General features: G+C 35.8%; 6 protein-coding genes across 10 annotated transcripts in view; 2 read left to right on the top strand and 4 right to left on the bottom strand.

The window, feature by feature from the left end:
- LOC116433651 (uncharacterized) overlaps window positions 1-8,451 on the top strand; it is a 35,505-nt gene extending 27,054 nt beyond the window's left edge. For all 4 annotated transcript variants that reach the window (XM_031991967.2, XM_031991968.2, XM_031991965.2 and 1 more), the window contains 4 exons: window positions 607-812; window positions 1,551-1,750; window positions 7,838-8,082; window positions 8,149-8,451. In XM_031991967.2, the coding sequence (XP_031847827.2) occupies window positions 607-812; window positions 1,551-1,750; window positions 7,838-8,082; window positions 8,149-8,451 (954 nt within the window). The remainder of the gene's footprint in view (window positions 1-606; window positions 813-1,550; window positions 1,751-7,837; window positions 8,083-8,148) is intronic.
- pck (Claudin superfamily protein pickel) lies at window positions 1,507-3,314 on the bottom strand. The gene is made up of 4 exons (XM_031991999.2): window positions 3,135-3,314; window positions 2,985-3,051; window positions 2,560-2,897; window positions 1,507-2,442 (listed from the first exon to the last, which is right to left on the bottom strand). The coding sequence occupies exons 1-4, from the start codon at window positions 3,169-3,171 to the stop codon at window positions 2,180-2,182; spliced, it is 705 nt and encodes a 234-aa protein (XP_031847859.1). The 5' UTR covers window positions 3,172-3,314; the 3' UTR covers window positions 1,507-2,179.
- Window positions 3,465-5,387, bottom strand: sinu (claudin family member sinuous). The gene is made up of 3 exons (XM_031992001.2): window positions 5,107-5,387; window positions 4,495-4,984; window positions 3,465-4,409 (listed from the first exon to the last, which is right to left on the bottom strand). Exons 2-3 carry the CDS (start codon window positions 4,769-4,771, stop codon window positions 4,021-4,023), a joined length of 666 nt encoding a protein of 221 aa, XP_031847861.1. The 5' UTR covers window positions 4,772-4,984; window positions 5,107-5,387; the 3' UTR covers window positions 3,465-4,020.
- kune (claudin) lies at window positions 6,102-7,608 on the bottom strand. The gene is made up of 2 exons (XM_031992002.2): window positions 7,338-7,608; window positions 6,102-7,152 (listed from the first exon to the last, which is right to left on the bottom strand). The coding sequence occupies exons 1-2, from the start codon at window positions 7,471-7,473 to the stop codon at window positions 6,650-6,652; spliced, it is 639 nt and encodes a 212-aa protein (XP_031847862.1). The 5' UTR covers window positions 7,474-7,608; the 3' UTR covers window positions 6,102-6,649.
- Window positions 8,452-8,612: 161 nt separating the features above from the next.
- On the bottom strand, window positions 8,613-11,175 carry LOC116433653 (deoxyribodipyrimidine photo-lyase). Its single transcript, XM_031991970.2, has 6 exons — window positions 10,419-11,175; window positions 10,211-10,337; window positions 9,796-10,124; window positions 9,161-9,711; window positions 8,846-9,087; window positions 8,613-8,779 (listed from the first exon to the last, which is right to left on the bottom strand). Exons 1-6 carry the CDS (start codon window positions 10,491-10,493, stop codon window positions 8,613-8,615), a joined length of 1,491 nt encoding a protein of 496 aa, XP_031847830.1. The 5' UTR covers window positions 10,494-11,175.
- A 788-nt stretch (window positions 11,176-11,963) lies between these two features.
- Window positions 11,964-23,038, top strand: IntS6 (integrator complex subunit 6). 2 transcript variants are annotated; one of them, XM_031991925.2, is made up of 10 exons: window positions 11,964-12,653; window positions 13,183-13,619; window positions 13,695-13,772; window positions 15,586-15,825; window positions 15,922-16,102; window positions 16,179-16,903; window positions 16,987-17,262; window positions 17,348-17,681; window positions 17,772-18,518; window positions 18,801-23,038. In XM_031991925.2, the coding sequence occupies exons 2-10, from the start codon at window positions 13,410-13,412 to the stop codon at window positions 19,007-19,009; spliced, it is 3,000 nt and encodes a 999-aa protein (XP_031847785.2). In that variant the 5' UTR covers window positions 11,964-12,653; window positions 13,183-13,409; the 3' UTR covers window positions 19,010-23,038. The 2 variants fall into 2 exon arrangements, with proteins under 2 accessions (XP_031847785.2, XP_031847784.1); XM_031991924.2 differs by having other exon boundaries at window positions 11,970-12,653; window positions 13,183-13,526; window positions 18,801-23,033.
- Window positions 23,039-23,414: the final 376 nt, after the last annotated feature.

The raw sequence follows: 23,414 nt of genomic DNA, 5'->3' as shown, positions 1-23,414 counted from the left end.
GGCGGACGGAGGGCGGACGGAGGGCGGACGGAGGGCGGACGAAACCGTGAAACGGGGATAGGGTGGCAAATTAATCCTTCGAACGTGATGTCCTCGAGGCGGCACGTGTTACGGATATACGCGCTCGGGACCGACGGCGATTTTATAATTCCAATCCACGCTCTGAAAGAATCGAAAGCTCTGGGGTTAAAATAGACGGCGTTACACCACGGGGGTGACTGGTACCGATACAACTATACACGCCACACCGGCCTGAACAAGAAAAGAGAAAGCGGGACGGAGAAAGACGTCCGATCGATGATTATTTTTAAAATAACCGGTGGTCTTGCCGACGCGCGCGACGTTCGAAAACTTCGAAACGAGATGCATCGGCCGACGCTTTCGATTTTTCAGGGGAAATCGTCGCGCGTGTCCGGCGGACCGTTCACGATCGGAGGCGGGGGGTGTTAATCGAAAACATCGGCTCGCCGTTTCACGTGGACGTTCGACGACGACGACGACGACGACGACGATCGATCGATCGGGAGGACGACGGTGTCGGTCGCGCGTGATTAGAGCGGCGCATCTTTTCCATATCCCGGATCAATAATCGACGTATTCTTTCAGGACGATGGCAGAACGCATGCCGGTAGAAGCCGAGAAAGTTGCGGCGGGGTCGGGCGAAATGTCGCCAACGCCTTGATCAACCTCGGTATGAGCGCGACGCGGTTGATATCCGTCGTTGGCAACGACCAGCCCGGCAAAGCTATAATTAAAAGTCTAGGAGACGGCGGCTGGACCGTCGAGCGGTTCCCGAACATGTCTACGGCTAGGTATGCGCACCTTCCCCCGTGATCGACATCCGTCGCTTACAATCTACCCTTCGCGCTGTTTATCACGGGAACTCGATGTTTCTGTGTCGTACTATTGTACAAGCTGTGCCCCTTTCCAATTATATTAAATTATTTTCAGACGAAATAGCAGGACGTGCCTGTTGGGCTGAAGCATTTATAACAGCCGGAGTAGCGGAGAATTCGCAAGGTTCTCCGTTGATTTTTCCTATAACCCGCGAGAATTGAATGCCACGAGTCGAGTACCTTAAATATACCCGTAACAAGGGTACGCTGCCGTTGAACGATGAAAGATCCTCAAAGGGCATAACTTGTATCTGCTTCCCTCTCGGGTAGTATCGACCATAAAAACTCGAGCCCGCGAATAAACCATTAGAGATTAACAGGGGCGGTAGCAGGGTTCGTTTAACGGCTCAAGGTTCGAGAGGAAGAACTGTTCCGCAGCGGCAAGTCTGGAGACGGTAAAAGCCCATCGTTGCCGTTAATGGCTATTGGCTCCGCAACGGATGGCACAGATCGGAATAACCATTGACCTCGTGGAAATCACTCGAGACCACTTGCCACCGATTTTCAATAGCGATTCTTTTACCGTCTTCGGACCGTGCGCGAGCGAGGCTTCCTCTTCGCGATGGACCGCGTGATTCCATGAAACGCATAGTCTACAAAACACAGACAGTCTCTTATCAGATGAATATATTTCTTTCAATTTTATCATTCGAGATGTACCGTGATAATCGACTACAAAGGCGAGTGCCGTTTCGTGATCGGCGAGATGGACGTCTTCGCCAACATCAGTCCCAGTTTCGTGAAGAAATATCGGACGCACGTGGAAAACGCTAGCTTCATTGTTCTCGACGGGAATCTACCTTTGGACACGGTTAAATACGTTCTGGACTTGGCGACGCACTCGAAAATTCCAGGTGAGTAATAACGCCTTTTTAATCGCTTCATAATCCTTTCTTCGCTCGATTATTGGACTGTCATTCTCGTGTGTGATCGATCGTACTTTTCAAATAGTCAACAATATATAAAACTTGATATCACGATCTCAGTAACTTCTTATAGAACCTCTGCGTACACAGACGTCCGCGACGATAGAATAGAATATAATTCCTTTAAAATAGCATGTACAAAACTATGATATAAAACAGTTCTCTTGGTCTCTACTATGTAAATTCTTACAAAAGAAACAAAATAAATGGACGGAGTTAAATAGTATCACTAAAGATATTCGCGTGAACACAGTTACACAATAATATCGTGTAGAGTAACTTTGAAAGCAGATCTCAATTTTCGATTCGCTGTGCATAAATCATATACTTTGTGTACTCTACGATCGGGAGACTTAATTATATATATCCGCCTCTTTGCAACCCTTGGTGCGACTGCGGATTCGGCTGCATCTGCATCACCAAATTACGAGATTCTCTGTGCATTCTGTGGCCAGCTTTGGCGTCCAAGTATAGGAAAAATGCGGCTAGCCAGTGAAACATAAATGAAATAACAGCTAATGCGTATGACCAAGATAAGTGATTAAAGTTTGGATACATCAACCAATCCCTGCGCCAGCATTGTCCTCCAAATATTGATACAGCTAAGAACAATAATGTACCTGAAATTTAAAAATTACGGGAATGATCTACAGGCATATTATTATTGTACATTTGGTTGATTTTATTTATTCTGTACAAAGACGCAAATGCGCAAAAGGACTTTATAAAATACTTACCTGCACCTGCACAGCACAAAAAGGCACCTGCAGAGATAAGCCATTCATTCTTCAATACAAACTTCAATGGCCAACGAACTAAGATTAAAGCTATCAAAACTTGTCCATAGAAGGACAGTAACAGGGCAAGTGTGACAAAAGTTTGCACTACTAATAGCCATATTGGTAATAACCATTCACGAATCACATAATATTCCTCTGAAAAAATGTGATGACATCCGTCGAATTGTTTGTCAAATTGATAGTAAGGATATCTGAATTGTTCGAAACAATATTCCCATAGACCCATATGTTTAAAACTACTGAATGTTTCTTGATAAGACTCGATCCAGTAAGGACTAAAAATAAGTCAATTCAGTATATATTAATTGTACAGAGAATTCATAATATGCATAAATGATTTTCAATGAAAAGCAGATTATTACCTTGTAAATGCCATTACCAACAACAAACCAGCAATATATGTAATCAGTCCACCGAATACTACCGCATCTAGAATAGCATAATTAATGATTAATAGAGGTTAAGAATGAGTTTTTTAAACAAGTTAGATATTACAAAATAATACTGCTTACTCGATGCTCTATGATATTCCTGTTTATCGACAGACATTGCTGATTATTCGTTTAGCGTTGGAAGAGAAATTAAAAGTTAATCTACACTAACAAAAATTTTGTTTATAAATGATCAAAACACTGACTTTGTCGTAAACTTGCCACACCTCTCACCACTCCATTGCTGCCAACAAAAATTCAACTACCATGAAGGTGGCTGCCTACAAGTTTGTACTTCACAAGCCATTGGCGCTCGAATCGATCCCGTTGTACGATTTAATTTTTTTAATTTAATTAATATTTTCAATAAAGTACAGTATAAAATGAATAGAATTAATTAGATCTTTAATTAAATCTTTATTCAAATAAAAATATGATACAAAAATTTATGCAGTGCTGCATTTGGATTAAATGCAACAATGTTATAAAAGTTTCTATATCTTAGGACGGATTTCGTTGCAGATTTATTATATATAAATTCACCAGTGGCAGTGAAAGTTTACATTATAAAATCATTTAATATTTAACAACTTATACTATCTATAAAATGAGTAAGGATGATATATCATCCTATGTTAATTATGAGATTACTCTTCTTCTTTTAAGGCATCTCACTGCAATACTGATCTGCAGAAAAGTTGATGCACAACGAAAGAAAAACGATAACAAAATGAATATACAGATGCTCCTCTGCACGGAATACACTTGTACATATCCTGTATGTATAAAACATTGTACAAAAATACAAATCTTGTTTCATATCTTACTTTGTACTTAAAGTAATAGCAATTCTACCTTAACACTACATAATAGTTCTCCTGTGAAAACATGCGAATATGGACGGAGTAATGTTACAATATTTTGGTACTAAAATGTTGTGCAAGTCTTCTAAAATAAATATCCTTACTTATGTACGAGATTCAAGCTGGAATCTTGTTTGAGATTCTCTCAGGTATTCTCTCTTTTTACGTTGCACGTTTGCCTCAACAAGGAAAAGTGTACCTGCTATAATAGTGAGTACACTACCTACAACTGCCATTATGAAAGACCAGCCGAAGAAGTTATTCGCGTGTCCAGGCATCCAACCATCCGTGTTCCCCAAACAGGCGAATATAATCACTGCCAATCCACCACTTATACCACCAATTAGCAATAAATATCCAATAGTGAAGATAAGTTGAACGTATCTCTTCTGCTCTGGATCGCAGCACAAAGTGAATAACAAAATCAACATCAATGATATTATACTCATCAGGAAACACAGAGTAAAGAAAAATTGTGTTGCTATCATGAATGCTGTAACAGAAACAACCGGTATTAGGATTGATGTAAGCTTTCACAGTTATGTAATTAAATATAGGAAGAATTTGAATTCACTTACGAGGTAGTAGGAAACCACGAATATCAGAGTATCCTGCAGTGAAGGGATCATAGACCCATCTGCAGCCAACGAAGAAACGTCTAGGTGCATCCATTTCTTGAGGATTCGGTAAAGATCTAAAGCAATGAGTCCAAAGACCCAATTTGTCCAATTTCGCGCCAGTAATCCGATAATCGCTCACTAACCATGCTGGGGTACCGAATGCGACGCAAACGCAGACGAACGAGACGATGTAAACACCGACTCCGATATTGCCGGAAAAGCTTCTCTTCTTCATCGTGAAAAATCGTTCTGTGAACGATGGAGATCACGACGCAGAATAGAGCGTACGACAAACGTTTCAAATCCACCGATCCAGTAAAGATCCCACGGTATTAACCACACCCAAACACGTTATGTTGTGTGCTGGCTGTGTAGCATAGCATCCAACCTAACCTTGTAGACTCGCGAGAATCCCACGAGCACAAACCAGCAGGAAACGGTTCTCAATCTGTTACGGAAAGTATTTTAAATGACAATTGCATAGGCACATTATATCGAATACTTTGAACAAAGTTAGTCCTTCTGTTTGCGTTCTCCGAATATCCGGTTATATTATCATAGTACACATACCCACGCAAATATTAATTTTAAATGGGGAACCTTGCCCCGTGCGTGAACAAATTTATGTGATTTCTCATGTAAGGGCGTTACATCATCGACATTTCACCCGTGCTATTTTCATTCGGTGCTGTAAGATGCATTTAAATCGATTCCTAAAAATCTAGGAAATAGAAGAAAAGAAAAAGATTTCTGAACAATTCAACGTAATTATGTAGTACCCGTATACTCGGTACTACAACCATCGTTCTTAGTGAAGCTTCTGGGAATGCGCGTCACTTTTACTGTCATTCCGCTCATGATTCATTCAGATGCAATTCACATGACTTGGTTCATTAAATGACTCTTTAAGTCCCTGCATATCATTAGAGGAATAAAAAAAATTAATAGTGACGGAACTATGATGTATTGTTTGTCACGTTACATTCTTCCCATTTTGATGGATATTTTACGATACACGATATGGGTGAACGTTCGTTGTATCTTTATATTTTATTATTATCTGTTTTTAATTAGATTTGTCTTTTTGGGCAACTCTTAGTCATAGGTTATTGAAATTACCGAGGTGTTAAATAATTAAAAGAAAAACATTTTATGATTCGGGAACAAGGTCGAACAGATGAAAGATAATCGTTTTTGTTTTCTTTCCTTGTATTCGATACTGCGGGATTACCACGGTGGCGGAGGTGTAAAAAGAATGTTTTTCAGGTGTGATCGATATAGTATACGAATTGTAGAAGTTGCTGATTAAAATAGGAGCTAAACTGGGTCAACGACTTACACCTGACGTCGATCTTCGTGCACGCAATCTTAGTCGTAACTCACGTTGAATTATTTCCTCCGATAGTAAAATAGGTCACAGCTTGACCGTGTTCTGTCCTTTGCAAGTTAATTATTTTTCCCCAGAAATGTAATTGATTGAAATCTGTAATTTCACTTGAATAGTTTTCGTTTCTTCTTCGCGGAAGTAAAATATGTTAGTCCAAAGGGAATGATAAAACGGAAAGTTTTAAACAAATTATTTTATTGCTTCAACTTCTCATACACTTTTCTGATATAAAAAATTACAACAAATATACAATATTTGTTTGGATCTAGACCATGCAATGGTTTCAGTTACATGTCTAGTATTATTCCTATTTACAGACTCTTAGTCTTGTCACATAAAATTCCTTATTTCTATGGACGGATTCATAGCAGTAATTATTCTACAAAAACAACTAAAATATATTCATAATTTACTTGGATTAAACGTTATATGGGTTTATAAAATATCTTTCTCAGCCCTGGGTTGCCTTAGCTTTGTTAAAAATTTCATTGGTGTTACTGCATTTATAAGTTAACATGGATGTTCATATGCAGTGTAAATAATACTTATCAATATAATGAGTATAAATTGTAAAAAATATATGATAGTCATTAAAGATTTGCACACTGAGCTTATTCAAAATAATTCTACATAAATTGTGCTCGAACTCAAGAGAACTGTGTGCAGTTTTTCATTATTTCAAATAATTTAGATCGGATTAATTTGTATTATTCTCGAAGACTGTAATTAGATGGTTGTATGTGTCTTCTGTTCTTCATTTAATATTCTCTCTTGTTTCTTCTTATGTCTGCGACCTTCGATTAAAAAGAGAACTCCAGAAATGATCAAAAGGAAGCTACCAATGACTGCTAATGCATAAGACCAACTGATGTCATTATGCTCCCAATTTGGCATCCAATCTCTACCATCCCCTCGTGCACCAAATATGATAACAGCTATGATACCACATATACCACCTAATAATAAATTTCCACCAGTTGTCCACAAAAGTAACTGATATTTATCATGATGTCGTGAACAACATGTGTACAATGTTGTTAAGAAACTTCCTATTAGCAGCAAAGTCAAGCACAATGTGAAGAAGAACTGTGTTGCCACAAAAAAGTCTGGTAGCAGAATATCATGAATTATATAATATTCCTCTTCAAACACCCACCAACAGCCGTAAAATTTAGTGTCGTACAAATGATGGGGATGTTCAAATCCTTGAAAACATACCTGCCATAAACCTACAAGAACAAATAATGTATTATGAGCCAGATACTGGAATGCTATTGTAAACAAAACGTTCAACATTTCATTCAAAACTTGTCTTGTAACAATTGAAATGATTGACAACCAACTAACACTACTAATTTTCGAATGAAAATTAACGTTGTTCTCATAGTAATGGAAACACTACAAGTCAAATTACCAATTTTAATAAATTTTGGATTTTCCAATTTTCCGTCAGTTTCGAGCCAATTGGGTGTGGTGAATGCAATCACTATTAAAACAAATGCTACTGCCGTACATATAGCAGCAGCCTTTCCATTTCGAGTTTTACCCATTGTATCGTTAATACAGTAACAAGAAACTTTTGTTACTTTATTGTTTGTTATTAACAGGTAACAAAAATGTATATTTCTGACGGCTGCAGCGTATGGTTGTACGGAAATATGTACACACACATGCTAATGTTCTATATATCTTCTTCATGAAACACAGGCTTTGTAGATGTCCAACCTTATAAAGATTTTTTACCGCTCACACAGCGCTCCACATTATGGAAACTACACTTAATTTTTTTAGCGGTTTATTTGAATAAATTTTTTCACGACGTTTGAAACAATCACATATTTCATATAATACAATACAACGTATGTACTTGGATCGTAATGGTACACTTAAAAATATATTGAATTATTTTTTTAGTTTGGTACGAGCCCACGGATCTGAAGAAAGCAACAAAAATATTTGAAACAAACTCCCAGTGGCAAAATGTTCTTCACTTTATATCTCCAAATAGGAATGAATTAAGAGCAATTGGAAAATATTTTGGAATATCAGTGCCTGCAGTTGAGTCAAGTTTCGACTTAGAAGAAGTAAAAGCGATTGCAGAACAAGTAGCTGAATTTGTCCCAGTAGTTATAAGTACACTGGGTTCACAAGGAGTATTGGTAAGTTAATTATAAAAACTTAATATTCTTAATACTTTCACTAATGCGTAATTTCATTTATCCTAGGTTGTTCGTAAAGCTCTGGGAAACGAGCCCTTTTACGATAAAGAAGGCAAACTGATTTCGCATACCGCGACTACTTCACGTTTGTATCTACCGTTATCCTATACTTCTGATGATTCGAATGAAACATTCAATGTAAGCGGTTGTGGAGATTGTCTCACAGCAGGAATAATTTGTGGAATTCATAAAAATATGATTGAGACTGATTGCCTTTCTTTAGCTCTAAAGGCAGCTGCACTTTCATTGACATCATTAGATGCAGTTCCACCTTCATTGTCAATGCTATGCAATGATACTAAATGTTAACAAATTGAAATACTAGAAGAATGTTGAAAATCTTAGATAATACTGAAGTTATTTTGATAGCAAGAGAAATTTTCTTATAACTCTGCTATTGTTATGTATATTACTTTTAAATCTATTTTTGTATTAATATCTTATTTCCCAATATTTGACTGTTAATTATCTTATTTTGATATGTTGTTATCAGCTTCCTTCTTCTCCCATTTATCAACGAATTCTTTAACTTTGAATTTCCGTTTACATCCCTCATAGTTCATGTATCTTATTTTTCCAAATATACTCCTTTCTGTCCAACCATGATCATGGACACCACATATAGACCATGCACAACCTACAAAAACAAAATGTACATTTTTAAGTTTTTATATCATATGCACAAAATAAATATGACACACACCTACATAGCCATTAGGGTCACAACCATCTATGCTATACTTATTATTCAAATAATTGGCCCACTCTAAAGCATTTTCAGGTGTCTCAGCCCATTCTAATATCTTTTTTGCCCAGTACATTCTCAAAAATCCATGCATTTTTCCTACTGTTATCATTTGATTTTGACATGCATTCCATAAATCATCATGGGTCTCAGAATTTTCCAACTCATTCAAAGTATATACATACGTTCTTTTATCTTTCCTATGTACATATATAACAATATCAGTAGTAAAACACAAGAGTATTTTCTAATAAAATAAATGAAAAAGAATACCGATGTTTATTTAGTGTTTCTATTGCCCATGCATAAGCGCCTTCTACAACATCGTAATTCTCGTTATAGAAGCAAAAATTATCGCTAAGTTCCCGTCGAACAATAGCTTCTTCCATAAAAGATTCAACTGATTTCGAATATAATTTTTTATATTCTTGTACTTCCAAAATGCAACGCTGCACAGATATCATGCCAAAGTGAAACCAAGGAGACAAATTGCTAGTAGCATTCGATAAAGGATCATTACGTTCAGTTGCATATCTTTTCAAACGATTTTGTATAAAACTCTCCAGTTCTTTAATACCATTTTCATATCCTGGTTTTGCCCATTTGATTTCACCTACTGCTGAATCTACTTCTATATTTTCTAATGCTGTTTCCCAATTGTTTTCTTTGAATCTTCCCTTTGTGAGATATGGGTGTCTTATAGCAGGTGGAAATTCCACTAAAAATTCCTTCAATCTTGTATTTATTTTATTTCTAATTGTTCTAGCTGCAAATTCCTGTTTTTCTGAAGCTTCCCAGCAAGGCACAATATTATGTGCATCTACCTTGAATAGTAAATACACCAAAGTGAGTCATTGTATTTTATATTGAATAAATAAAATATTAATATAAAAATAAAGTGTATTTACTTGACAAAAAGGTACATCAACTGGAAGATTATTTTGTACATCATTGATCCATGACATAGGTAATTTCAATGGGCAAAAATCTGCAATTACAGCACCCATTTGGTATGTTTTTACAAATTCAATGATGCTAACATTCGGCTCCCCATGTAAAAGATGAAAGTTTATATTGAGCGTTTTACATTCTGCTTCAATTTCCTTTAAGCCTTGTAACAGAAATTTATAATGGCGCATTGAAGCTCCTAAGAAGTTTGGCATTATGCAGAAACAGATGTGAAGAGGTAGTTTATTCTTTAAAGCAGTTCTCTGGGCGAACAACAGAGCCCAATTATCTTAAAATACAAAAATGGTTATTTAATAATTAAAAGAGTTCTTACATATTCAATATATGGGCAATACTGTCTACATTAAAAAGTACCTTGTACTCTAACATCACGAAACATCCAGTATAAAATTCCTTTGCAACCATCTCTCACATCATTTAATTTGCTTAATAAACGAACGCGTTTTTTGTTAAAATTAAATGTCATAATAGATTCAGCAGTCTAGAAAAACATTCAAGTGTCAAAAAGGTCGAAAAGGTCAAAAAGATCCTATCTTAGTTTATTACGAGAAATTTATTATACATTTTTTCTATTATTCTTAAACTTTTCCAGTAAATCGAACGTTTTTATTCGTTTAGGTGGGCTTAATTCATCCATGTTTTTACAAGTATTATGTACAATACGTAGTATAAGAACGTAAGTGAAGTATAATTTGAAAATTGAGAGACGTAGAAATGGATTGCATATATTTTACTTGTATATAAAACACAATTAACATTTAACTTCGCAATATAATTTATATTTTGTTTTACAGAATCAATACATTTTCCTTCAAATAAAAACAACGCAACTTGTCATCATAAATCATACTGCATGACATAGTCGTCGTAGATCCTAGAATTTATGGTCTTTAGTTTTACTTATAATCTATTTATTATATCACTGGCGATAAACCTAGTTATTTCCTCCATTTCATTTTGATAACACGTGAATCATCGACTAAAATGAATGCCATCTTTATGCCGTGACATCGAACGACAAGAGAAGCATTTTTAAAAATTGTTAAATATTGTACAAAAATATAATTAGATGTTGTAGTAAAGTCGAATCGATTATGGGATTTTATAATTAAGATTACTTCTCAAGTACGTTCATTAAATGTAATTAAAAAGGTTAGAGCTTGTTCTAATGCTGCAAGATAAAATTAAAAATATAATCAACAGATGTTGAAACTAAATTAGATCGTTGAAGAAGTCTGTCGTGAATAACTCGGCATTAATAAAACTCATTTTCGGTTTGTGTTTGATAAACAAGATTTAATTCATAATCAAACGTTAAAGATATCATACTGCGCCATCTATTAGTGTAAATGCAGTACTAATTGGCTAGCAGCTTGGACGTTTTGCCGTAGATGGCGCCACACATTCCTTTTGCCACGTTTACGTATGAATTAAATGTTAGTTAAAAACACGACAAATGATAACTTTTCCAGGTATTACGTCAATGATGTGGATTTTCTTAATCAGCATGGTTTTGTCTATTTCTGGCTATAAAACATTGTGCACTATTGAATATCAAAATGTAGCAGAGAACTGCTAACCTATATATTTCGTTTGCCAACTTTTGGGTACCTGGAGTGGGACGAGCTATTATTTTGAATTTGGTTTAACTTCCATGAGACAAAATAGTTGTATATATTTTTTCTATATATATATAAAAATCAATTATCAAAACATGTTTGTTTCGTAACATTTCAATTAAAAGCAGGTGGAATTAATTGCGGTAATATTTTCAGTTACGAGTACTTTACACAAACATACAATCTGTGTACAAGATAATAATGTTGTAACAAGATAACAGAGAAACACACTCAAGATACCATAAAATCTTGTTAACAAGATTGAATAAATAGGTTAGAAATAATTTGAAGTATTGTTCATATTTTAGCAATTATTCCGTCAACAGGCACAGTAGGAGGACTCGATGGAAAAGGGGGTTATGTGAATTTTATTTGAAATTGAAATCAGCAACAACCATTTAAAATAACAGATCTGCCTTTTATTCATAATCATGTTAATACATAGCTATGCCAAAGGAATAATAATTTCTTGAAATTATCATGTCATTACACTTGCGTTTCAAGTACCAATAGATAACCCAGTACGATAATGCATTCTAATACTCGTAATTCTCTTAAGTTTACCCAGCAACAAAGTGATTATTAATTTACAACGACGAAACGACCGACGACGGGAAATATACAAGTAGAGAAACGACGAACAAACGATCCGATAAATCGAACTGCAATTTCCGATCGAGACCACTGTGTAACTGAAACGTGAGCATCCATTTGATTTCGATAAGTTGACGAGAAATCGTTACCGTCGACGTTACGCTTCGAACGTAACGATTGTGTAGCCCGGTAGGAAATAAAGTAAGGTGTTAAAAAACAGCTTCGGCGTAAGGTAATTTTGTAAGGGTCAGGAGGCCCGACCAGAAGAACCTATCAGCGAAACCGACCAACCATTCGGTCAGAAGTAAACAGCGTCACAGCACGCACTCACACAACGCAGAAATGTGCGATGCTTTTCGGACGAGCAATGACAAAAGTCCCGGCGGTGGGGGAATTGCCAATGGGAAAAGGTGTCTCTCGGTCACGTGGCTCACGACGCAGTGCAACCACGAGCAGTACCAGAGCATCGTCAACAGAGACGAGCCAGACACCGGAGAGAGAAGGTTGAGTTTTGCTCTCGCTACGCAGCAACAAAGAAAGAGGGAACTAGTGAAAGAGAGAGAGAGAGGAGACGGTAAAAGGCGGTAAGGAAAGAGATGGAAGATCAAGGAAGACTGAGATTGTAGAGAACGGAGAGAGACGGAGGACAACGTGGAGTACGTAAGACAGAGAAAGATAGAGAGTAAGGGCCGGGAGTACAAAGAGAAGAGGGGACCGGACGAAGAGAAGAAGCGGGGGCAGGCTGGTAGACGGACCTGTCCGACTCACGACGATTCCGCGATCTCGTGGCTCCGTTTCAGCTGCTATCCTGCGCTGCTCCTTACCAGACACGTTTGAGCACCAGACCCGCGCGACAGTAGTAACAGTAGATTCGGTTCGAAGTAGAGGGACAGAGAAAAGAGACGTTCATATATATACATATATACATATATATATATATATATATATACATATATATACTAATTATGTATATATAAATATATATAAATATATATATATACATACACTCACACACGTTCACACACACACACACACATACATACACACACTCACACACGGTCACACACATACTTGCGTGTGTGTGTATATATATATATATGTATGTATATATAGGAAGAGGGAAAGAGAGATAGAAAAGAAAAGAAAGAGAAAGAGATCGAAAGAGAGTAAGAGCGAAGCGGGCGCCGTTACGATAAAAGAAGTTTTTCGGGAGAGCGTTCAATGGTCGAAGCAGCTATGCGCCACGCCGTCGTAGGGCTGTTAGCTAGCTAGTTCTGACTACGGGAGGTCTCGGGCCGCAGTTACGACCTCGAGAGAACGAGCGGGTTCGCCTCGCGAAGATGACCATAATAGTCTTTTTGATCGACACGTCGGCCTCCATGAATCAGAGGGCATATTTGGGCGGGCGACCCACGCTTTTGGACGTAGCCAAGAGCGCCGTGGAGACTTTCGTGAAGGTACGCCAGTCACACAGCTTTCCCGGCTCTCCCGGTCATGGGTTAGGTCGAGTCGTCATCGGCCCGTGCCATCCTCGTCGCGGAGAGAGCAACGTGGATAACCGTTCCCTTACGTCGACTCCTTCGCTGCCAGCCTTTTTTTTTAACTCTCCGATCTTTCTTTTTCAGGTGAGACAGAGATCACCGGAAAGCCGAGGGGATCGTTATATGTTACTGACTTTCGAAGATCCGCCTCAGAATATTAAGGTATGTTTTCCTTCACATTTCACTTCATCTTTGCGTTCGCATCTTTCACACTTTTTGTCCTTTCCTCGCCTCTCTGTCCTTACGAAATTCTGTCCTTCTCTTTCTCTGCTTTCTGTCTCTCTTCCACAGATGCACACACACACGAACACACACGAACACGCGCGCGCACCGAGTACACACGTATACACTTTATACTGGATACAAATTTCGACGAGCTTTGCTTTTCGAATTGCCAATGTTATGTAGGGTATTTTGTTTTCAATGGTAAATTATTATTGTTTCCATTGTAATGACTTCTTTACATTATCATAAGTACAGGATAAATATATCCACGCGTGGACATCATTCGCAGCAGGAGTAACTGAAATATTCTTTTGAACAGTGTGTATTTATATTATTGTATCCCATGACTGTTAATATAAGCTAGCATACAATTACAACTGATACAAAAATGAGAGATTAAAGAACTCGTTTAAAGATCCCACACATTGCGTTTTACAGCTACAGGGTTCTAATGTCATACGACAAAGTACACTAGTGGCTTTGGAGTATATGATCTTAAAGATCTGTAAATAAAACCAACAATCTTTCAATGAAAGAGAGAAAGTAACAAAGGTGTAATATTTAGCTATAGATTGTACGTTTCTTCAAATGTTTCTTCATCTTACTTGTGTAATCTAAGGAACATTTTGAGTATTAGAATAGGTATATTACTTTGGATAAAATATCTTAATCATTTATTAAAAACAATATCTCCAGAAATGCTATTTGAAATTTTATCCATCTTCGAGTAGCTGCCATATTATTAATATTTTATACATGAGCCAGTTGTGTTGCAATTTTTCCTCTTGGATATCTATTTCAGTTTTCTTTTTTGGATGCATTTATGATTTGTTGTCGTCCGCGACGAGTCGACGTATTCGTGTCAATTGCCATATTATTTGCCCCTTTGATTACTGAATAATTGATGTTCAACAAGGAAACAGTATATTGTATATTTCGTTACGGAAAAACAGCATTGTAGGTAATAATATACGGGTGGGGGTCTACCGATAAAAATCTTTCTCGACCGGATATAATCGCGCCAAATTTACGGAACCAATTTATGCGTGTTCGACGATGAGATATATTTTGTCATTGTTTTGAATTCATATCATATTATTATTTACATTTTTTCAAAGCACTTTGCACAACACCTCTAATTATTTTTTCTTCTTCCAGGATTATGTATTGATGATCAGACTCATGGCTCAAGGAGGTGTCATGGTTGAATATTGTTATAAGGATTAAGGTACTGTCGCCTGTCTAATAATGGTAGAAAAGAGGAAATCTCGGATGTCTGTGTGACACAAGACCCTGAGACAATAAAGAATTACTATGGGAGATTGACAAACATCGATATTTGCGGCAGATAATCAATCAAAGAAGTTATCCATGCAGTAGATAACAGCAGCTGTAAACTTTTCATGGCTGTTCTTTATTGTCTTAATGTCTAATGTTGCATAGAAGTTCTTCTTGCTCTTCCATTATTGTACAACTTTAGTGACAGAACATGGAACCTCATAACAAACTACAGTTTAAACTCTTTCTTGATCCATTAGTCTTGTCTTCATTGTTCATTTTGTTGACATAAAATTCGAATTTATAAGAATCAAGTCATGTAAAAAGTTTGTATCATTTAAATGCATTAAAATTGAGGAAATGGAATTTCCTGTTAACTGCATGAAACCTTCTTAAACAACAAAATATTCGTTAAGCTTTTATTGCTATTGTAATTGAATAACCGACTAAAGATATATTCTCCTCATTTTAGGCTGGTTGGAAAGAAAATTTAGCAACGTTTATGAACGAGCTTAAAAATTTACAATGCGTTGGATTGACAACATTGGGGGCTGCTTTAAAACATGCATTAGATGTCCTGAACATAAATCGTATGCAGACTGGTATAGACACATATGGTCAAGGAAGATGTCCCTTCTATTTGGAACCATCAGTAATTGTTGTTATTACAGATGGAGGAAAGTATACCACCAACAGTGGAGTAAATCAAGATGTAAGTATACGAAATATTTGAAAAGTAGTATTAGAACATGAATTTATTAAAGTTCATTAAGGAAGATTTGATAATTACCTAAACTTTTGTCAACAGTTCACATTACCTATGCATTCTCCAATACCTGGATCTGAGCTAACAAAGGAACCATTCAGATGGGATCAAAGATTATTTTCTTTGGTATTGCGGCTCTCCGGGACACCAGCTGTTGAAAGAGATACTGGTTTAGTTGCAAGCGACTCATCTCCTATAGATGCTATGTGTGAAGTTACTGGAGGTTCGTAGGATACTTTTGTAACACGACTTAATATCTCTTCACGATGGGCGATTAAATAACCGAATGTTTCGTATAGGTCGTTCATATTGTATAACATCATTTAGAATGATGATGCAATGCATAGACTCGTTGGTACAAAAAGTTCAGTCTGGAGTAGTAATCAATTTTGAGAAAATTGGGCCAGATCCACCACCTTTGACAAATGAAGCACATGGGGAAGACGATGAAAACGAAGATGAGAATAACGCAACAAATGGAAATCGATCTCAATATCCGCTTAATCCAGCGGCACCAGGAAACACAGCATGGCATTCTTGTAGAAGACTGATCTATGTTCCGCGTTCTGCACAGAAAGGTTTTGCAGTAGGATTTTGGCCGATTCCCGAAAGCTTTTGGCCCGATCTAAGCGCTAGTTCTCTGCCTCCTAGATCAGCGCATCCAAACGTGAAATTCACGTGTACTAGCCAAGAGCCTATGGTGATAGAAAATCTCCCATTCGATAAATACGAATTAGAACCGAGTCCATTAACGCAATACATTTTAGCTAGAAAACAGCCAACGATTTGTTGGCAAGTTTTTGTAGCCAATTCGTATAAATCTAGCGACGTCGGTCATCCATTTGGATATTTAAAAGCAAGCACTAACTTAACCTGTGTGAATCTGTTTGTAATGCCCTATAATTATCCAGTTCTCCTGCCTTTATTAGAAGAGCTGTTTAAAGTTCATAGATTGAAACCGACAAATGAATGGAGAACGCAGTTTCAGAATTACATGAGAACAATGCCTACGTATTATGCAGCGGTACGTGGTTAATTGATCTTAGAATAATATATATATTTGTCTTCTGGTTTACTGTACTAATACTGTGTATCCTTGAATTACAGTCTCTGAGGAGAGCTCTAACTAGAATGGGTGCACCAACACCATTAGCACAAACGTTAATTCCCGATAATATGGATAACTCTTTGTCCTATAGTGTCTTAAATTACTTAAAGCGATTGAAAAATCAAGCTAAAATTGAATTCGATAGACTTTGCAATGAAGTTCTTTCCAAGCAACTCGCCGCTGCCAATATGACGAAAAATTTAGCAAACGGTAGTACAACAACGATAACAGATGGAGTGAGAGTTATTCCCAGAACTCCATTGAAGAAAGATTTGGTAAACGTCTAAGAAATTCTCTGTATCTTATCTTTCATGGACAAGAATGATAAACACGTTAACACTGTATTTTTTATCGCAACAGGTGTCGCATCCATTATTACAGGATAAATTCACAGGACTGAGGGATCAATTAAACGAGTTTGGAGGGTTTGTAGTTGGATTAGTTAGAAATCAACAGCGAGGTGCGCACAGTTATAGGAATGCATTTGACGTTCCTCGGAAATCTCTACTGGATCAAGTCGTGAGAATGCGTGCCAACTTTCTGCAGCCCGGACTTTTACATACAAAACTGCTCGATGACGATTATGTTCACTCGATGCCTCTAGCACAAATGGGAAATTATCAGGAATATTTGAAACGCATGACTCCGCCTTTAAGAGAGATCGAAAGTGTCCCAGTTAGGCAACACATGTTTGGTAATTATTCAACGTATCTGATCGTCCTGAAAATAATCGTTAATTTAGATATACATGTTAATAATGAATTGCTCTGTCGTGGAATTCCAGGTAACCCTTTCAAGATAGATAAGAGGATGATGGTAGACGAAGCAGATATCGATATGGTTGGAGCAACATCTTCGGCATCGAAGGGCGGTCTTAAACGTACGCTGCCGGCCTCAGATGGAGGAGGATCGCTAGCTTCGAAACCGCCCCCGAATAAACGGAAGCCAGGCCCGATTCCTAAGGATGTCGTAGTACGAAGACCGTCGTATACACCAACTAATACTCCGCCGAGTTCGCCGATACCTTGGGTAGATGACACGAAAAATCAAGTGACTCCAGCTGCCGATTCAAATCAAATTCCATTGAGCACAGCGAACGCCAGTACGCCGAGTATATCGAACGCATCAACGATAAATTCATCAGAGAAATTGGTAAACGGGCTCGCAGAGATGCCCACGATACCGGTGTTCGAACCGATTCCAGTGGAACACACCAACAACCATATGGATGCTCCGCCGACTCTGGTACCGGTGGTGAACAACGTCGACGCACCTAAGAACGAAACGAAGCCAGAGAAGATGGAGAACGCGAAGAACGAGTATAACAAACTACCTCTGAACGATTACGTTGAAAATAGTGTGAAGCTTGAGAACTCGGTTGACGAAAGGTTGACCAATCATGTCGAGGAGAAACGCGAGCCGAAGGTGGAGAAAGAGAAGGTTCTGACGAAGAAAGAATTGGAAGACATTAGGAAACATAATTTGTCCGTGCGGGAGCTCGTATACAAAGAAGTACGGAGAAGAGGTACAAGTAAGTTGATATGGCGATTTTTTGTTACTTTCTGATGTACTCTAGTATTCTTGGGGGTTAAAAACGTAAGGCTCGATGGATTTTGTACGGTGACGATGACGCTTGTCGAAATGGTAAAGTCAATACGACGAATGAAAATAGAATTCCTCGGAAGTCTCATATTTTTCAGCTCCCAACCGTAGCGAATGTATAGAGTATTATAATTTTGTAGAAAGTGTATGAGCAAAGAAATCGACGAAAGGAAGAATTGATTTTTAGTAATGCTTCGTGATCTTGTTTCAGATTATGCGACACTATTTTCACACTTACACCAAATTCAAGGGACTTTAGATATACGACTTGCGTTTTTGCGAGATATCGTCAAAGAATCGTTACGATTTAAAAGACGTAATTTGGCATCGCTGATAGAAGAATATTTGAAAACTGTACAAGAGGATAGCTGGACCGTAAACCACAAGGTGAATCACAATGGTGCCACAAAAATAAGTTAAGAGTCAGTTGCATAATCTGGGCATTATTTGAGTAATAAAAAAAAAGTGAAAACTAACGAGTCAAGTGAATAAAACGGGGACGAATCTCTAACGGGATATAAAGTAGCCCATCAAGCAAGTCGTACATCTGTAAAACGATAAGCGTGTTTAGCGTTTAAGGACGTATGTTGCCAAGGCGCGCGGAGTGATAATAATTGATAAATCTAATGAAACAAAATAGCATTCTGGATGTCAACCAAGGAGATATGGTCCTCATGCTCCTTTTTCTTTCGTTCTTGTTCTCTTCTCTTTGTGACTGTACAGTTGGTAGAAGTATGTTTTTCAATCGATTATATTTGTTATGACAATAAAGTCTTGTCATTATTGATTTAAGAAGTTCGTAAAGGAATATTCGATTCTTGTATCTTTACAACAACGTATGGGGGAATTGCTTCGATTCGTTTATTAAATATTCGAAATTTTATATATTTTGAGCTTTCTCATTTAATTGTCGAATGTTTTAATCAGTTTAGTTCATTCTAACGATATTGTTACTGTACACTGGTGCCGTGCGACAGTTTTTAAATAAGTGTAATTAATTCTAATAACGAACAGAGACAGTGCGCGCCGTTCTGTATAAAGTACTATCCGACTGTTTTTCGTTGAGGATGTAACTCGTAGAAACTCTCCGAGTCTCGGATGCAGGCATTCGCGGACCCTCTTTGATTTCAAAGATATTTGTTGTGAAATAATTAACGTTTATAGTCTAACTTCCAAGTTCGTCTACTTTTTAAGAAAATTTAGATAAATATAGTGCCCTGAAAAAGTACAATATTACGCGAACAGCACAATTCTACCAGCTGCACAATCGAGTATCTTGATGCATTCAAATCCGAACAATGTCGATAATGTATTTTATTTGATCACGCTTCGTTCATTCTTTTTCTTTTGTGAAGGTTTTATCGTACACACTATTGTGATCTAGGATATAAATCAAGAAATAAGTTTATTAGCACTTAATACGCCCTGTATATTTTGTTATATATATATATATATAATATATATATATATGTTGTGAATAGTATAAAGCCAAATTGAAGTCTTAATTTCTATGAACAAACAAGAAGACGCTTCAGTGTGAGTCTTTAGAAATTGAATACATATCTTTTGTTCTAAAGAAAGATTGTAAAAATTTACATTTTGTAAGTAGGAAGAACATACTATATTTTATCATGTAATTCGCTAAATTAAAATACCCTGGAAAATAGAACTGGTTTTGTCGTAATGAATCTTCTTTTACGGAATTCAATGCACATAATTACACGTTGGCTTTTAAGGTACGGGAACTATCATAACAAACGAAAGATAATTTTTATATTCAGCGTTACCTTATAGAATTGAACTTATTGAAGAATCTTCAATGAAGGGTTGACAGTGCCTAATGCTATTGAAAATTAGTACGAAAAGAGATTATATTTATTTTTAACCCGCTTCAATGACACTTTTAAATTAAACATATTTTCGAGTTATTTCATTGAAAAAGTTCATCAGAACGATGTATATCATCGAGGTATGGAATGAAAAAAGAATACGTTGTAATTTCTAATGAAAGTAATTATGAAAACGATATGTGTACAAGTTACATGTAGGAGAATAAATTGCATTGTTTTACATGAACAGATTTGCAAATGTTTCATTGAAAATTTTGTAATACATACTTTACATTGCAATTGTATTTTTATGCTGTGCACGATTCTTGAGAATATTTTTTCTTTCATATTGAATGGAAGTGGGTTGAAAAAAGTATACAGTAATAGCAATGATTTATATAAATAAATAACAATGTCAAAGTCACTTGTTACTATCTATAAGGAGTGATAGTGATTTGACCAAATATTAAGTAGACTGTCCTAAATTCATTGATCAGGAAGATTATCTTACACGTTCGTCAGTTAAGTAGACTCGCGTGCATACTGGTGCATCATTATATACGCATTTTCGAAAGTAATTTCACTCTGTCTTCATTCATTTTAATGTCATTTATGTACGAATAGAGAAAGCTTGAGAGCGATCCATCAATAAATTGCAACATATCATCTCTACCATTAAATTACAAACTTATCAGATTTAAATATAAATGGGTCGTATATAGAGACTTTATAGCGTCAGTTTTTCATGGAACTGATTTCTAAGCGTTGCCTCGATTTCCTGTTGATGCATTTTTATATCAAAACTCGTGATTATCGGCCCTTTTATATTTAAACAAGGTTCAAGTAAGATAATCAACCTGAATTTTTTCACATGGACACTAAATATATCTATATTCTGCTCTTTGTAAATCTAGTAGCGAAATTGTATATCAAATAGTATTTATTAAATTGAAATCGTTAAACTTTTAATAAATTATTTTATAATAAAGGAGCTTAGCTGAGTCTCAGAGACAATGATGCTAGACGCTTATTGGCTCCAAAGAGAAATTAATAAGAAAGTTGAATGAACATAACACAAAGTGCGATTCTACGATGAATTAATAGATAGTAAGGAAGAAAAATATGATGAAGTAAATAACACGATCATCAGACTTTTGTTACACTAACTGTAATTTAATTAATTATTGTATCACTGTTTACGCAAATAAGTCAAGTGAAGATAGTTGCCAAAAAAGTGTGAGGAGGATAGGGAATTACCTTGTAATACTTTTGTTCAACAGTAATGTATTGTGTAAATGTGGAAAAAATAATTATCAGTTTTTTCATAGAATAATCTGACAAATTTCATACTTTTTCACGTTGAGAAAAATTTGTCCTACAAGTTTTAATACGATACAATTACAATTAATGCGTTTACAATTTTTCTGCACCCTAAACTCCACTAAATTACAAATACAATTCTTTTTTAGCAAGTATCTCCATCTTGTTTCCGAATTCAATTCCAAATTGTTATTTATTATACCTGTGTTGCGTACATCTTTATCGTATTGTTCAAAATACATTTGATTAGTTATTCTTTTATCGTACCTATATTAATATTATGTGCGTCATTGTACATGCACCATTGTAAATAGATGCGTATTGATGGTTACTACTAAGGAAATTCATATTGAAATGATTGTTCCATTTTTACGTTTATATTTTAAAACAAAATAGCGGATAAGCTTTGAAAAAAAATAAATGAAAAGACATTTGACACGTAATTTTACAGTCGTTATCTCCTTGCATTATTATCATTCTCCCAATAAACATTGACAGAAAATATTTAACAACATAATACGTAGAACTAATCAAAGTAAACGAATAATAGTAAAAGATGTATGCACCGTGAACATATAATCCCAGTACTTATTGAAATTGATTCAAATATATTTATTTCCGTAATAATCATATTGGAATTAAATGAGTTGACTACATTTCTAGTTTAATATATTTGAGACTTAATGTGTAATTTATTTGGTACAGATTCGAAGCAGTATTTTTGGGTTATGTTCTTTTACATTACCCGTGGTCTCAATTCTAACTTAATTTTGATTCAATCTCGATATGATTACAGAGTATTAATACAACTGACGTTTAATGAAGAAAGAGGTAAAATTGTTGTCAGCCTATACAACATAAACGACAACCAATGATTCCCAGATAAAATTAATGTCAATCAAGTTTTAAGCCTTATATTCATAGTTAAAACAACCTATACAATTGTATGTAACAAAAACCAAGTGCTTGTACTAGCTACTATTATTAATACTTAAGAAAAAAATCTGTGATACAAACATGTATTTATGTACTTATATTGGTTAAATTTCAATACAATGCGACAATAATGATAATAATATAAAATACATCATAGATACCGATTAAATATTAATCATATGTGACACAATGTATCGTAGACGTCTATGTTAAAAAACTTATACCCCTTGAGAAGATTACTATTTTCATATCAAGGATTTAATTGAAATATTTTGTTCCATTTCCTTTATTGCAAAGTGGACTTACGTATGAAGTAGACTTTATTTGTAAATATTAACGTAAAGACATTTCATTTAATATTGATAATTTGTTATTAATCATCAAGAGTAAATAAGAATATATAAAAAAATATATCTAAACATGACATTTACAAATATTTCCGTTACCTCGAATTTGAATTTGAAGGACACAGTCATCGAAGGTAACAATTATTTTCAACCCTGTTTTCTGTAAACGATCTTCGAAAGATTTGATCTACTTTAAAAGAATAATTCAACGAAAATTACGTTCATGTACATATAGTACATATATATTAATATATATATATATATATATACATATATATTATATTAATATATTATAATATTAATATATACATATATATATATATGTATGTATATATATATATATATATATATATATATATATTTATATATATATATATATATTAATTAATATAT

This window comes from Nomia melanderi, chromosome 12 (assembly GCF_051020985.1).
Source record: "Nomia melanderi isolate GNS246 chromosome 12, iyNomMela1, whole genome shotgun sequence".
Lineage (NCBI taxonomy): Eukaryota > Metazoa > Arthropoda > Insecta > Hymenoptera > Halictidae > Nomia > Nomia melanderi.
This window is presented reverse-complemented; position numbering and strand designations above follow the sequence as displayed.

Bases quoted from the DNA above. Each gene is read 5' to 3' on its own strand.
- sinu (XM_031992001.2), bottom strand. From the start codon at position 4,771: ATGAAGAAGAGAAGCTTTTCCGGCAATATCGGAGTCGGTGTTTACATC. The intron at 4,410-4,494 runs GTAAGTGAATTC...TTTCTGTTACAG, and splicing joins TCGTGGTTTCCTACTACCTC to CATTCATGATAGCAACACAA.
- IntS6 (XM_031991925.2), top strand. From the start codon at position 13,410: ATGACCATAATAGTCTTTTTGATCGACACGTCGGCCTCCATGAATCAG. The intron at 15,826-15,921 runs GTAAGTATACGA...TTTTGTCAACAG, and splicing joins ACAGTGGAGTAAATCAAGAT to TTCACATTACCTATGCATTC. The intron at 16,904-16,986 runs GTACGTGGTTAA...CTTGAATTACAG, and splicing joins TGCCTACGTATTATGCAGCG to TCTCTGAGGAGAGCTCTAAC.
- kune (XM_031992002.2), bottom strand. From the start codon at position 7,473: ATGGGTAAAACTCGAAATGGAAAGGCTGCTGCTATATGTACGGCAGTA. The intron at 7,153-7,337 runs GTAATTTGACTT...TTGTTCTTGTAG, and splicing joins TCCAAAATTTATTAAAATTG to GTTTATGGCAGGTATGTTTT.
- pck (XM_031991999.2), bottom strand. From the start codon at position 3,171: ATGTCTGTCGATAAACAGGAATATCATAGAGCATCGA. The intron at 2,898-2,984 runs GTAATAATCTGC...ACTTATTTTTAG, and splicing joins TTGGTAATGGCATTTACAAG to TCCTTACTGGATCGAGTCTT. The intron at 2,443-2,559 runs GTAAGTATTTTA...TTTAAATTTCAG, and splicing joins TTTGTGCTGTGCAGGTGCAG to GTACATTATTGTTCTTAGCT.
- LOC116433653 (XM_031991970.2), bottom strand. From the start codon at position 10,493: ATGGATGAATTAAGCCCACCTAAACGAATAAAAACGTTCGATTTACTG. The intron at 9,712-9,795 runs GTAAATACACTT...TTACTATTCAAG, and splicing joins TTGATGTACCTTTTTGTCAA to GTAGATGCACATAATATTGT. The intron at 8,780-8,845 runs GTGTGTGTCATA...TTGTTTTTGTAG, and splicing joins TGACCCTAATGGCTATGTAG to GTTGTGCATGGTCTATATGT.